Genomic DNA, 14,697 nt, shown 5'->3' on the forward strand with positions numbered 1-14,697 from the left:
GAAACTAGATAATGATCCTAATAAACCCCAGGAAGAGTAGCTGCTGCTATAGAAACAGATCCTAATTAAACCCCAGGAAGAGTAGCTGCTGCTATAGAAACATATCCTAATAAACCCCTGGAAGAGTAGCTGCTGCTGTAGAAACAGATAATGATCTTAATAAACCCCAGGAAGAGTAGCTGCTGCTATAGAAACAGATAATGATCCTAATAAACCCCAGGGAGAGTAGCTGCTGTTATAGAAACAGATAATGATCCTAATAAACCCCAGGAAGAGTAGCTGCTGCTATAGAAAACAGATAATGATCCTAATAACCCCAGGAAGAGTAGCTGTTGCTATAGAACAGATAATGGGGATCCTAATAAACCCCAGGAAGAGTAGCTGCTGCTATAGAAAACAGATAATGATCCTAATAAACCCAGGGAGAGTAGCTGCTGTTATAGAAACAGATAATGATCCTAATAAACCCCAGGAAGAGTAGCTGCTGCTATAGAAACAGATAATGATCCTAATAAACCCCAGGAAGAGTAGCTGTTGCTATAGAAACAGATAATGGGGATCCTAATAACCCCAGGAAGAGTAGCTGCTGCTATAGAAACAGATAATGATCCTAATAAACCCCAGGAAGAGTAGCTGCTGCTATAGAAACAGATAATGATCCTAATAAACCCCAGGAAGAGTAGCTGTTGCTATAGAAACAGATAATGGGGATCCTAATAAACCCCAGGAAGAGTAGCTGCTGCTATAGAAACAGATAATGATCCTAAAAAACCCCAGGAAGAGTAGCTGCTGCTATAGAAACATATCCTAATAAACCCCAGGAAGAGTAGCTGCTGCTGTAGAAACAGATAATGATCCTAATAAACCCCAGGAAGAGTAGCTGCTGCTGTAGAAACAGATAATGATCCTAATAAACCCCAGGAAGAGTACCTGCTGCTATAGAAACAGATAATGATCCTAAAAAAACCCCAGGAAGAGTAGCTGCTGCTATAGAAACAGATCCTAATAAACCCCAGGAAGAGTAGCTGCTGCTGTAGAAACATATAATGGGGATGATGATAATGGGGATCCTAATCAAATACCACAATGACAACATTCAGCTGTCCTATTCCCAACATCAAACCAAGCTGTACAACTCTCTTCTCATTCAGCGACGGCTCCACAGTGTATGTGTAGTCCCTGGGCTGGGGAGGAGGAGGTAGGGCCGGTCCCCGGTAAGACAGAGGAGCCCTGGGCAGCGGTGGGGAGCGCCCCCTGGTGGTCCTGGTGGAACAACTCTTCTCTCACATCCTCAAGATACTCAACATCTGTGCCCACGTGCTGGACGACACGCCGCCCGGACCCGCCGTCAAGGTGTGTGTGTGTGTCAGGTGTGTGTGTGTCTAAACAATGTGTCAATCAAGTGATAATCTGTCCCTCCAGGCCACCCTGCCGTCCCTAGCCAACGCTCCCTCTCTGTGTTGTCCTCTCTGTCCCTCCAGTCCACCCTGCCGTCCCTAGCCAACGCTCTCTCTCTCTCTGTGTTGTCCTCTCTGTCCCCCCAGGCCACCCTGCCGTCCCTAGCCAACGCTCTCTCTCTCTCTCAGTGTTGTCCTCCAGGCCACCCTGCCGTCCCTAGCCAACGCTCTCTCTCTCTCTGTGTTGTCCTCTGTCCTCCAGGCCACCCTGCCGTCCCTAGCCAACGCTCCCTCCCTCAGCCCCATCAGAAGGAAAGGCAAGGAAGGGTAGCAGAGCCAAGCACCATTCCCATGAGCCCTAAGAAAGGCAGCGAGACCAACACTGGTACAGTAGTCCACTTCCTGACGACTTATCCTCTGTAGGAAACACCGACTTTAAACTTCATAGAAACAACGGATTCTTATTAACTTCAGTCAAGGTGTGTGAAGGATACGTACCCAGTCTGACCAGTCTGACCAGTCTGACCAGTCTGACCAGTCTAATCAGTCTGACCAGTCTGACCAGTCTAATCAGTCTGACCAGTCTGACCAGTCTGACCAGCTCTGACCAGTCTGACAGTCTAATCAGTCTGACCAGTCTGACCAGTCTGACCAGTCTGACCAGTCTAATCAGTCCTGACCAGTCTGACCAGTCTAATCAGTCTGACCAGTCTGACCAGTCTGACCAGTCTAATCAGTCTGACCAGTCTAATCAGTCTAATCAGTCTGACCAGTCTGACCAGTCTGACCAGTCTGTCCAGTCTGACCAGTCTAATCAGTCTGACCAGTTTAACCAGTCTGACCAGTCTGACCAGTCTGGCCAGTCTGTCCAGTCTGACCAGTCTAACCAGTCTGACCAGTCTGTCCAGTCTGTCCAGTCTGACCAGTCTGACCAGTCTGACCAGTCTGACCAGTCTGACCAGTCTGACCAGTCCTTCGTTAATGAACGATTTCAGTCAAAGGTGTGAAGGAAAGGTAACCCAGGGCTTCACAAAGATCCCTCTCTTCATGACCTGTTTGTGAGCAGGCAGGCCAGCGGACAGCTCGGGGTCCACGGCTAACGTCAACAAGTCCACAACCCTGGGGAGCTTCTATCATCTACCCACCTACCTCAAACTGTACGACGTCCTCAAAGCTACACACACCAAACTATAAGGTACACACACATACCAACTATAAGGTACGCACACACACACACACACACACACACCAACTGTAAGGTTCGCACGCACGCACACACACACCAACTATAAGGTACACACACACACACACACACACACACACACCAACTATAAGGTACACACACACACACTCTCTCACACACACACACACCAACTCTTGGACTCTTGGAGTTGGTCTTTCTGAAGCACTGAAATATCAGAATAGTCACCCTGGATGTTTTAAAGTGTGAAATAACCAACATGAGTTCTGATACTTCATAGAACTGCAGTTGTGTTCACTGACTACACTTGGTTTCTTTATGTCTTTGTCAATGTTGTTGTTGTTGACTTGTTGGTGTTTGTTGTGTTTCCTAGGTTACGTTGGACCTCCACAGCACCAACGAGAAGTTCGGGGGGTTCCTGCGTTCTACGTTGGACGTTCTGTCTCAGCTGCTAGAGATGGCCACGCTACACGACATCGGAAAGGTCAGAGCGACCCGGAATACACCTCCTAGAAACCTGTTATAAACACTCTTATTCATGTTCATAAGAGTTAGATCACTTATTCATGTTCATAAATGAGTTATAACTCTTATTCATGTTCATAAATTACTTATATCACTCTTATTTCATGTTCATAAATTACTTATATCACTCTTATTCATGTTCATAAGAGTTAGATCACTTATTCATGTTCATAAGAGTTAGATCACTCTTATTCATGTTCATAAGAGTTAGATCACTCTTATTCATGTTCATAAGAGGTAGATCACTCTTATCATGTTCATAAGAGTTAGATCACTCTTATTCATGTTCATAAGAGTTAGATCACTCTTATTCATGTTCATAAGAGGTAGATCACTCTTATTCATGTTCATAAGAGGTAGATCACTCTTATTCATGTTCATACATATAAGAGGTAGATCACTCTTATTCATGTTCATAAGAGGTAGATCACTCTTATTCATGTTCATAAGAGGTAAGATCACTCTTATTCATGTTCATAAGAGGTAGATCACTCTTATCATGTTCATAAGAGGTAGATCACTCTTATTCATGTTCATACGAGGTTAGATCACTTCTTATCCATGTTTATAAATGAGTTAGATCACTTATTCATGTTTATAAATGAGTTAGATCACTTATTCATGTTCATAAGAGTAGATCACTCTTATTCATGTTCATAAGAGGTAGATCACTCTTATTCATGTTCATAAGAGGTAGATCACTCTTATTCATGTTCATAAGAGGTAGATCACTCTTATTCATGTTTCATAAGAGGTAGATCACTCTTATTCATGTTCATAAGAGGTAGATCACTCTTATTCATGTTCATAAGAGGTAGATCACTCTTATTCATGTTCATAAGAGGTAGATCACTCTTATTCATGTTCATAAGAGGTAGATCACTCGTATTCATGTTCATAAGGAGATCACTCGTATTCATGTTCATAAGAGTTAGATCACTCGTATTCATGTTCAGAAGAGTTTAGATCACTCGTATTCATGTTCATAAGAGTTAGATCACTCTTATTCATGTTCATAAGAGTTAGATCACTCGTATTCATGTTCATAAGAGTTAGATCACTCTTGTTCATGTTCATCAGAGTTAGATCACTCTTATTCATGTTCATAAGAGTTAGATCACTCTTATTCATGTTCATAAGAGGTAGATCACTCGTATTCATGTTCATAAGAGTTAGATCACTCGTATTCATGTTCATAAGAGTTAGATCACTCTTATTCATGTCATAAGAGTTAGATCACTCGTATTCATGTTCATAAGAGTTAGATCACTCTTGTTCATGTTCATCAGAGTTAGATCACTCTTATTCATGTTCATAAGAGTTAGATCACTCTTATCCATGTTTATAAATGAGTTAGATCACTTATTCATGTTCATAAACCAGTTATAACACTCTGCATGTTCATAAACATGTTAAAACACCTTTCGTATTGATAACCTTAAAGGGATACTGCGAGATTCTGGCATTTAAGCATTGCTACTGTACCTGTAGACTACCAGTCATTGCGCTAACGCTAGTTAGCATTGGCTCGCAAAAACTACCTTTAACGTCCTTCATGCTGGACACAGAGACATAAACATGGAGTCCACAAGTCCATCTGACTCTGGGGAAGTAGATAAAGGACCTTATTGCCACATCCTGAAGTATCCCTTCAACTATTCATTAGATTCAGCCCTTCATTGATCTATAGATTCAGCCCTTCATTGATCTATAGATTCAGCCCCTCATTGATCTATAGATTCAGCCAGCATTGATCTATAGATTCAGCCCCTCATTGATCTATAGATTCAGCCCCTCATTGATCTATAGATTCAGCCTCTCATTGATCTATAGATTCAGCCCTTCATTGACTTATTGATTCAGCCCCTCATTGATCTATAGATTCAGCCCCTCATTGATCTATAGATTCAGCCCCTCATTGATCTATAGATTCAGCCCCTCATTGGTCTATAGATTCAGCCCTTCATTGATCTATAGATTCAGCCCTTCATTGACCTATAGATTCAGCCCTTCATTGACCTATAGATTCAGCCCTTCATTGATCTATAGATTCAGCCCTTCATTGATCTATAGATTCAGCCCTTCATTGATCTATAGATTCAGCCCTTCATTGACCTATAGATTCAGCCCTTCATTGACCTATAGATTCAGCCCTTCATTGACCTATAGATTCAGCCCTTCATTGATCTATAGATTCAGCCCTTCATTGACCTATAGATTCAGCCCTTCATTGACCTATAGATTCAGCCCTTCATTGATCTATAGATTCAGCCCCTCATTGATCTATAGATTCAGCCCTTCATTGACCTATAGATTCAGCCCCTCATTGATCTATAGATTCAGCCTCTCATTGGTTAGTTCAGCCACCTCTAACTTCCTTCATAAACATGGTGTCCACAAGTAAGTAGATAAAGGGGCCTCAATGACCAGAATCTGATGTATGAAGGCACAACTATGATTAATTATATAATAATTCATATATTAGATACTAGTTAGTTAGTAGTTGTAGTATAATGATGTATTGATTAGTTAATAGCTGTAGTATAATGATGTATTGATTAGCTAGTAGTTAGTTAATAGTTGTAGTATAATGATGTATTGATTAGTTAGTAGCTGTAGTATAATGATGTATTGATTAGTTAATAGCTGTAGTATAATGATGTATTGATTAGTTAATAGCTGTATTATAATGATGTATTGATTAGCTAGTAGTTAGTTAATAGTTGTAGTATAATGATGTATTGATTAGTTAGTAGCTGTAGTATAATGATGTATTGATTAGCTAGTAGTTGTAGTATAATGATGTATTGATTAGTTAGTAGTTGTAGTATAATGATGTATTGATTAGTTAATAGTTGTGGTATAATGATGTATTGATTAGTTAGTAGTTGGTTAATAGTTGTGGTATAATGATGTATTGATTAGTTAGTAGTTGTATAGTATAATGATGTATTGATTAGATGGTAGTTAGTTAGTAGTTGTCGTATAATGACAAATTGATTAGATACTAGTTCATAGTTGTAGTATAATGATGTATTGATTAGCTAGTAGTTAGTTAATAGTTGTAGTATAATGACATATTGATTAGATAGTAGTTAGTTAATAGTTGAAGTATAATGGTGTATTGATTAGTTAATAGCTGTAGTATAATGGTGTATTGATTAGATAGTAGTTGTAGTAAAATTATGTATTGATTAGTTAGTAGTTGTAGTATAATGATGAATTGATTAGTTAGTAGTTGTATAGTATAATGATGTATTGATTAGATAGTAGGTAGTTAATAGTTGTAGTATAATGATGTATTGATTAAATAGTAGTTAGTTAATAGTTGTAGTATAATGATGCATTGATTAAATAGTAGTTAGTTAATAGTTGTAGTATAATGATGCATTGATTAGTTTAGTTAATAGCTGTAGTATAATGATATATTGATTAAATAGTAGTTAGTTAATAGTTGTAGTATAATGATGCATTGATTAGTTTAGTTAATAGTTGTAGTATAATGATGTATTGATTAGTTTAGTTAATAGTTGTAGTATAATGATGTATTGATTAGATAGTAGTTGTAGTATAATGATGTATTGATTAGTTAATAGTTGTAGTATAATGATGAATTGATTAGTTAGTAGTTGTAGTATAATGATGTATTGATGAGTTAATAGTTGTAGTATAATGATGTATTGATTAAATAGTAGTTAGTTAATAGTTGTAGTATAATGATGAATTGATTAGTTAGTAGTTGTAGTATAATGATGTATTGATGAGTTAATAGTTGTAGTATAATGATGTATTGATTAAATAGTAGTTAGTTAATAGTTGTAGTATAATGATGAATTGATTAGTTAGTAGTTGTGGTATAATGATGTATTGATTAGATAGTAGGTAGTTAATAGTTGTAGTATAATGATGTATTGATTACTGTTATCTGATTCATCAGTGTGTGGAAGAGATCCTCAGCTACCTGAAACTCTGCTTCTCCAGAGAACCTCTGATGGCCACGGTCTGTGTTCAACAGGTCTGTACTGTGTATGTGTGTGTGTGTGGTGGTCAGTGTAATGACTACTGTACTGGTCAGTGTACTGTAGTCTCTAAGACTCACCACAGAGTGAGGCTGGTACCTGCCGACAGGGACTGAGAGATATCGGTCTCCCTGTGCGATGGTTCTATACAAAACACTAACGTTCAGAAGAGACTTTGTGTGTGTGTGTGAGAGAGGTCTGTGTGTGTGTGTGAGAGAGAGAGAGAGGTCAGTGTGTGTGAGAGAGGTCAGTGTGTGTGAGAGAGAGGTCAGTGTGTGTGTGTGTGAGAGAGAGAGAGAGGTCAGTGTGTATGTGTGTGAGAGGTCAGTGTGTGTGTGTGAGAGGTCAGTGTGTGTGAGAGAGAGAGAGAGAGAGGTCAGTGTTTGTGTGAGAGAGAGAGAGAGAGAGGTCAGTGTGTGTGTGAAAGAGAGAGAGAGAGAGAGGTTTGTGTGAGAGAGAGAGAGAGAGAGGTCAGTGTGTTTGTGTGTGAGAGAGAGAGAGAGTGAGAGGTCAGTGTGTTTGTGTGTGAGAGAGAGCGAGAGTGAGAGGTCTGTGTGTTTGTGTGAGAGTGAGAGGTCAGTGTGTTTGTGTGAGAGAGAGAGTGAGAGGTCAGTGTGTTTGTGTGAGAGAGTGAGAGGTCAGTGAGAGAGTGAGAGGTCAGTGTGTGAGAGAGTGAGAGGTCAGTGAGAGAGTGAGAGGTCAGTGTGTTTGTGTGTGAGAGAGAGAGAGAGAGGTCAGTGTGTTTGTGTGTGAGAGAGAGAGAGATGTCAGTGTGTTTGTGTGAGAGAGAGAGAGAGAGGTCAGTGTGTTTGTGTGAGAGAGAGAGAGAGAGAGAGTGAGAGGTCAGTGTGTGTGTGAGAGAGAGATTGAGAGGTCAGTGTGTTTGTGTGTGAGAGAGAGAGAGAGAGAGAGGTCAGTGTGTTTGTGTGAGAGAGAGAGAGGTCAGTGAGAGAGTGAGAGGTCAGTGTGTGTGTGTGAGAGAGAGAGTGAGAGGTCAGTGTGTTTGTGTGAGAGAGAGAGAGAGAGAGAGTGAGAGGTCAGTGTGAGAGAGAGTGAGAGAGAGGTCAGTGTGAGAGAGAGAGTGAGAGGTCAGTGTGTGAGAGAGAGAGAGAGGTCAGTGTGTTTGTGTGTGAGAGAGAGAGTGAGAGGTCAGTGTGTGAGAGAGAGAGTGAGAGGTCAGTGTGTGCTTTGAGGGATAAGACGGTAGTCTGGTGTGTGTGATTTTAATATCCTGTCTCCTTCGGGTTGAACAATGTTAACATTCCCAGAATGTCCTGATTTACTCCTTCCAATATCTGGGAATCTACAAATCGTGTTTCTGGAAAACCCAGGGAACGTTAAGGTAACATTTCAACCCTGTCCTCTCTCCCGCCAGTTATTGAAGACGTTGTTTGGTACCAACCTAGCCTCCCAGTACGAGGGGGCCCAGGGCGGTCCTAGTCGATCCCAGGGGAAGGCTCTCCGTCTGGGCTCGTCCAGCCTGAGACCTGGTCTCTATCACTACTGTTTCATGGCCCCCTACACACACTTCACCCAGGCCCTGGCCGACGCCAGCCTCAGGAACATGGTGCAGGCTGAGCAGGAGCAGGACGCGTCAGGGTGGGTACACACACACCAGGGTTATATATACACACACTTCACCCAGGCCCTGGCCGACGCCAGCCTCAGGAACATGGTGCAGGCTGAGCAGGAGCAGGACGCGTCAGGGTGGGTACACACACACCAGGGTTATATATACACACACTTCACCCAGGCCCTGGCCGACGCCAGCCTCAGGAACATGGTGCAGGCTGAGCAGGAGCAGGACGCGTCAGGGTGGGTACACACACACACACACCAGGGTTATATATACACACACTTCACCCAGGCCCTGGCCGACGCCAGCCTCAGGAACATGGTGCAGGCTGAGCAGGAGCAGGACGCGTCAGGGTGGGCACACACACACACACACACACACACACACACACACACCAGGGTTATATATACACACACACACACACACACACACACCAGGGTTATATACACACACACACACACACACACACCAGGGTTATATACACACACACACACACTCACATCTCTCCCCTCCTTGTATCTGTCCCCATCAGGTGGTTTGATGTAATGCAGAAGGTGTCCAACCAGCTGAGATCCAGTATCACCAACGTGACCAAACAGAGAGGAGACAAGGTACACACATACACACACACACACACGGTACAGCTCTAATACATGACTCATATTACAAGGTGAAGCATATGGTTGACGTGTCATTGTGACTCTGAGTGGTTAGATAACTCATGGTGACTCTTGAGTGGTTAGATAACTCATGGTGACTCTGAGCGGTTAGATGACTCATGGTGACTCTGAGTGGTTAGATAACTCATGGTGACTCTGAGCGGTTAGATAACTCATGGTGACTGAGCGGTTAGATAACTCATGGTGACTAAGTGGTTAGATAACTCATGGTGACTCTGAGTGGTTAGATAACTCATGGTGACTCTGAGCGGTTAGATAACTCATGGTGACTGAGTGGTTAGATAACTCATGGTGACTCTGAGTGGTTAGATAACTCATGGTGACTCTGAGCGGTTAGATAACTCATGGTGACTGAGCGGTTAGATAACTCATGGTGACTGAGTGGTTAGATAACTCATGGTGACTCTGAGCGGTTAGATAACTCATGGTGACTCTGAGCGGTTAGATAACTCATGGTGACTCTGAGCGGTTAGATAACTCATGGTGACTCTGAGCGGTTAGATAACTCATGGTGACTCTGAGCGGTTAGATAACTCATGGTGACTCTGAGCGGTAAGATAACTCATGGTGACTCTGAGCGGTTAGATAACTCATGGTGACTGAGTGGTTAGATAACTCATGGTGACTCTGAGCGGTTAGATAACTCATGGTGACTCTGAGCGGTTAGATAACTCATGGTGACTCTGAGCGGTTAGATAACTCATGGTGACTCTGAGCGGTTAGATAACTCATGGTGACTGTGTGGTTAGATAACTCATGGTGACTCTGAGCGGTTAGATAACTCATGGTGACTCTGAGCGGTTAGATAACTCATGGGAACTGAGTGGTTAGATAACTCATGGTAACTGAGTGGTTAGATAACTCATGGTGACTCTGAGCGGTTAGATAACTCATGGTGACTCTGAGTGGTTAGATAACTCATGGTGACTCTGAGTGGTTAGATAACTCATGGTAACTGAGTGGTTAGATAACTCATGGTGACTCAGAGCGGTTAGATAACTCATGGTGACTATGAGTGGTTAGATAACTCATGGTAACTGAGTGGTTAGATAACTCATGGTGACTCTGAGTGGTTAGATAACTCATGGTGACTCTGAGCGGTTAGATAACTCATGGTGACTGAGTGGTTAGATAACTCATGGTGACTCTGAGCGGTTAGATGACTCTGAGTGGTTAGATAACTCATGGTGACTCTGAGCGGTTAGATAACTCATGGTAACTGAGTGGTTAGATAACTCATGGTAACTGAGTGGTTAGATAACTCATGGTAACTGAGTGGTTAGATAACTCATGGTGACTCTGAGCGGTTAGATAACTCATGGTGACTCTGAGCGGTTAGATGACTCATGGTAACTGAGTGGTTAGATAACTCATGGTGACTCTGAGTGGGTAGATGACTCATGGTGACTCTACGAATACATTCATTGATTGATTGATAGTTTTGCAGAATGTGATCTACAGCCGTCTGGTTGTCAATTTAAATGGACTGATTGATTGACTGACTTAATTAATATATTGATTGTCTTCCAGAATGCGATCCACAACCACATTCGTCTGTTTGTGAATTTAAATGGACTGATTGATTGACTGACTTAATTAATATATTGATTGTCTTCCAGAATGCGATCCACAACCACATCCGTCTGTTTGAACCTCTGGTGATCAAGGCTCTGAAACTGTACACCACCTCCACCTCTGTAGCGCTGCAGAGACAGGTCCTAGACCTGCTGGCGCAGCTGGTACAGCTACGAGTCAACTACTGTCTGCTGGACTCAGACCAGGTTAGAATACACACACACACAGACAAGAGAGTGTTTACACAGGCAGACCAATTGTGATCTATTTTTTTTCACAAATTGGTCTTTTGACCAATCAGATTAGTTATGAAACAGATCTGATGTGTTTAAGATTTCCACCAATTAGTGGAAGAAAAGATCAGAATTGTTCTACCTGTGTGAACGCTACCTTATAGACACACAAGACACAGGCGGTGTGGTTGTAACCTCGTCTCTCTGTTCCAGGTGTTCATAGGTGTTGTGGTTGTAACCTCGTCTCTCTGTTCCAGGTGTTCAGAGGTGTTGTGGTTGTAACCTCGTCTCTCTGTTCCAGGTGTTCAGAGGTGTTGTGGTTGTAACCTCGTCTCTCTGTTCCAGGTGTTCATAGGTGTTGTGGTTGTAACCTCGTCTCTCTGTTCCAGGTGTTCATAGGTGTTGTGGTTGTAACCTCGTCTCTCTGTTCCAGGTGTTCAGAGGTGTTGTGGTTGTAACCTCGTCTCTCTGTTCCAGGTGTTCATAGGTGTTGTGGTTGTAACCTCGTCTCTCTGTTCCAGGTGTTCATAGGTGTTTGTAGTTGTAACCTCGTCTCTCTGTTCCAGGTGTTCATAGGTGTTGTGGTTGTAACCTCGTCTCTCTGTTCCAGGTGTTCATAGGTGTTGTGGTTGTAACCTCGTCTCTCTGTTCCAGGTGTTCATAGGTTTTGTGGTTGTAACCTCGTCTCTCTGTTCCAGGTGTTCATAGGTTTTGTGCTGAAGCAGTTTGAGTACATTGAGGTGGGACAGTTCAGGTAAGACCTTCATCACCTTTTGACCAAGACCCCAAAAAGGTCTTGTCTGATTTCTAAACTATTTGTTAAGAAAGTTACTTCCTGTTTCTCATTGTATGTGTCCATCCAAAAAGGGTCTGATGTTCTCTCTTTCTCTCTCCCTCTCTCCCTCTCTCTCTCTCTCTCACTCTTTCTTTGTCTCTCTCTCTCTCTCTCTCTCTCTCTCTCTCTCTCTCTCTCTCTCTCTCTCTCTCTCTCTCTTCTCTCTCTCACACTTCTCTCTCTCTCACACTTTCTTTCTCTCTCTCTCTCTCTCTCTCTGTCTCTCTCTCTCTCTCTGTGTCTCTCTCTGTCTCTCTCTCTGTGTCTCTCTCTCTCTCTCTGTCTCTGTCTCTCTCTCTCCCTGACTCTGTCTCTCTGTCTCTCTCCCTTGACTCTCTCTCTCTCTCTCTCTCTCTGTCTCTCTGTCTCTGTCTCTCTCCCTCCCTGACTCTGTCTCTCTGTCTCTCTCTGTCTCTGTCTCTGTCTCTGTCTCTGTCTCTGTCTCTTCTCTCTCTCTCTCTCTCTCTCTCTCTCTCTGTCTCTCTCTCTCTGTCTCTGTCTCTCTGTCTCCCTGACTCTGTCTCTCCAGAGATTCGGAGGCGATCGTCCCCAACATATTCTTCTTCCTGGTTCTGTTGTCGTACGAGCGGTACACTCCAAACAGATCATCAGCATCCAAAGATCATTCAACTGTGTGATGGCCTCATGGCTAGTGGGAGGAAGGGCTGTCACACATGGTAGGAACACACACAGAGCCGATACACTGACCCACATGGTAGGAACACACACAGAGCCGATACACTGACCACATGTGTTATAGAATAATATGTGTTATAGAATAATATTGGTTCCAGGACTCACTGGTGTCCTGGAACCATCTTGTCTGACTGGGTCTTTCTCCTCCATCTTGTCTGACTGGGTCTTTCTCCTCCATCTTGTCTGACTGGGTCTTTCTCCTCCATCTTGTCTGACTGGGTCTTTCTCTCCATCTTGTCTGACTGGGTCTTTCTCCTCATCTGTCTGCTTGAGGGTCTTCTCCTCCATCTTGTCTGACTGGGTCTTTCTCCTCAACTTGTCTGACTGGGTCTTTCTCCTCCATCTTGTCTGACTGGGTCTTTCTCCTCCATCTTGTCTGACTGGGTCTTTCTCCTCCATCTTGTCTGACTGGGTCTTTCTCCTCCATCTTGTCTGACTGGGTCTTTCTCCCATCATCTTGTCTGACTGGGTATTTCTCCTCCATCTTGTCTGACTGGGTCTTTCTCCTCCTTGTCTGACTGGGTCTTCTCCTCCATGTCTGACTGGGTCTCTTTCTCCTCCATCTTGTCTGACTGGGTCTTTCTCCTCCATCTTGTCTGACTGGGTCTTTCTCCTCCATCTTGTCTGACTGGGTCTTTCTCCTCCTTGTCTGACTGGGGTCTTTCTCCTCCATTCTTGTCTGACTGGGTCTTTTCCTCCATCTTGTCTGACTGGGTCTTTTCCTCCTCTTGTCTGACTGGGTCTTTCTCCTCCATCTTGTCTGATTGGGTCTTTCTCCTCCATCTTGTCTGACTGGGTCTTTCTCCTCCATCTTGTCTGACTGGGTCTTTCTCCTCCTTGTCTGACTGGGTCTTTCTCCTCCATCTTGTCTGACTGGGTCTTTCTCCTCCTTGTCTGACTGGGTCTTTCTCCCCATCCAGCCATCCCAGCCCTGCAGCCTATAGTCCATGACCTGTTTGTTCTGAGAGGCTCCAACAAGGCTGACGCTGGGAAGGAGCTGGACACCCAGAAAGAGGTGGTGGTCTCCATGCTGCTGAGACTCATACAGTACCACCAGGTAAACACACTCTGGAACCATGACACCGTGGTACTTTTGGAACCATGAAACCTTTGTGCTTTGGAACCTTTGTACTTTGGAACCTTTGTACTTTGGAACCTTTGTGCTTTGGAACCTTTGTGCTTTGGAACCTTTGTGCTTTGGAATCTTGGTACTTTGGAATCTTGGTACTTTGGATCCTTTGTACTTTGGAACCTTTGTACTTTGGAACCTTTGTACTTTGGAATCTTTGTACTTTGGAATCTTTGTACTTTGGAATCTTTGTACTTTGGAATCTTTGTACTTTGGAATCTTTGTACTTTGGAATCTTGGTACTTTGGAATCTTTGTACTTTGGAATCTTTGTACTTTGGAATCTTTGTACTTTGGAATCTTTGTACTTTGGAATCTTTGTACTTTGGAATCTTGGTACTTTGGAATCTTGGTACTTTGGAACCATTAAATATTTCAACCATGCATCCATTACAACCATGTAACATTTTCACCTGTGTGACCTTTGACCTCTGTGTGTCTATGTTTAGGTGCTGGAGATGTTCATCCTGGTCCTCCAGCAGTGTCACAAGGAGAACGAGGACAAGTGGAAGAGACTGTCCAGACAGATTGCTGACATCATACTGCCCATGATAGGAAAACAACAGGTACGACCACAGTGAGAGAGACAGAGAGCTTGTAAACTTATTTGAAGTTATTCCTGTACTGCCTGTTCCTAACACAGGACCTGAGGTGGTGTCATAGCAACACGGGACATGAGGTGGTGTCATAGTAACACAGGACCTGAGGTAGCAAACCCAGGACCTGAGGTAGCAACACAGGACCTGATGGTAGCAACACAGGACCTGAGGTGCATACACAGGACCTGAGGTATCAACACAGGACCTGAGGTAGCAACACAGGACCTGAGGTA

General features: G+C 43.2%; 1 protein-coding gene and 1 non-coding gene across 2 annotated transcripts; both read left to right on the top strand.

The window, feature by feature from the left end:
* The first annotated feature begins 2,610 nt into the window (after positions 1-2,610).
* Positions 2,611-14,613, top strand: LOC109877463 (huntingtin-like). The gene is made up of 11 exons (XM_031820315.1): positions 2,611-2,616; positions 2,972-3,082; positions 7,061-7,138; positions 8,518-8,709; positions 8,818-8,957; positions 9,251-9,329; positions 11,018-11,179; positions 11,905-11,960; positions 12,571-12,718; positions 13,658-13,794; positions 14,315-14,613. The coding sequence occupies exons 2-9, from the start codon at positions 3,056-3,058 to the stop codon at positions 12,677-12,679; spliced, it is 843 nt and encodes a 280-aa protein (XP_031676175.1). The 5' UTR covers positions 2,611-2,616; positions 2,972-3,055; the 3' UTR covers positions 12,680-12,718; positions 13,658-13,794; positions 14,315-14,613.
* Positions 7,166-7,295, top strand: LOC116371445 (small Cajal body-specific RNA 14). Its single transcript, XR_004208941.1, has one exon.
* Positions 14,614-14,697: the final 84 nt, after the last annotated feature.

Source organism: Oncorhynchus kisutch, unplaced genomic scaffold (genome assembly GCF_002021735.2).
Source record: "Oncorhynchus kisutch isolate 150728-3 unplaced genomic scaffold, Okis_V2 scaffold3237, whole genome shotgun sequence".
Lineage (NCBI taxonomy): Eukaryota > Metazoa > Chordata > Actinopteri > Salmoniformes > Salmonidae > Oncorhynchus > Oncorhynchus kisutch.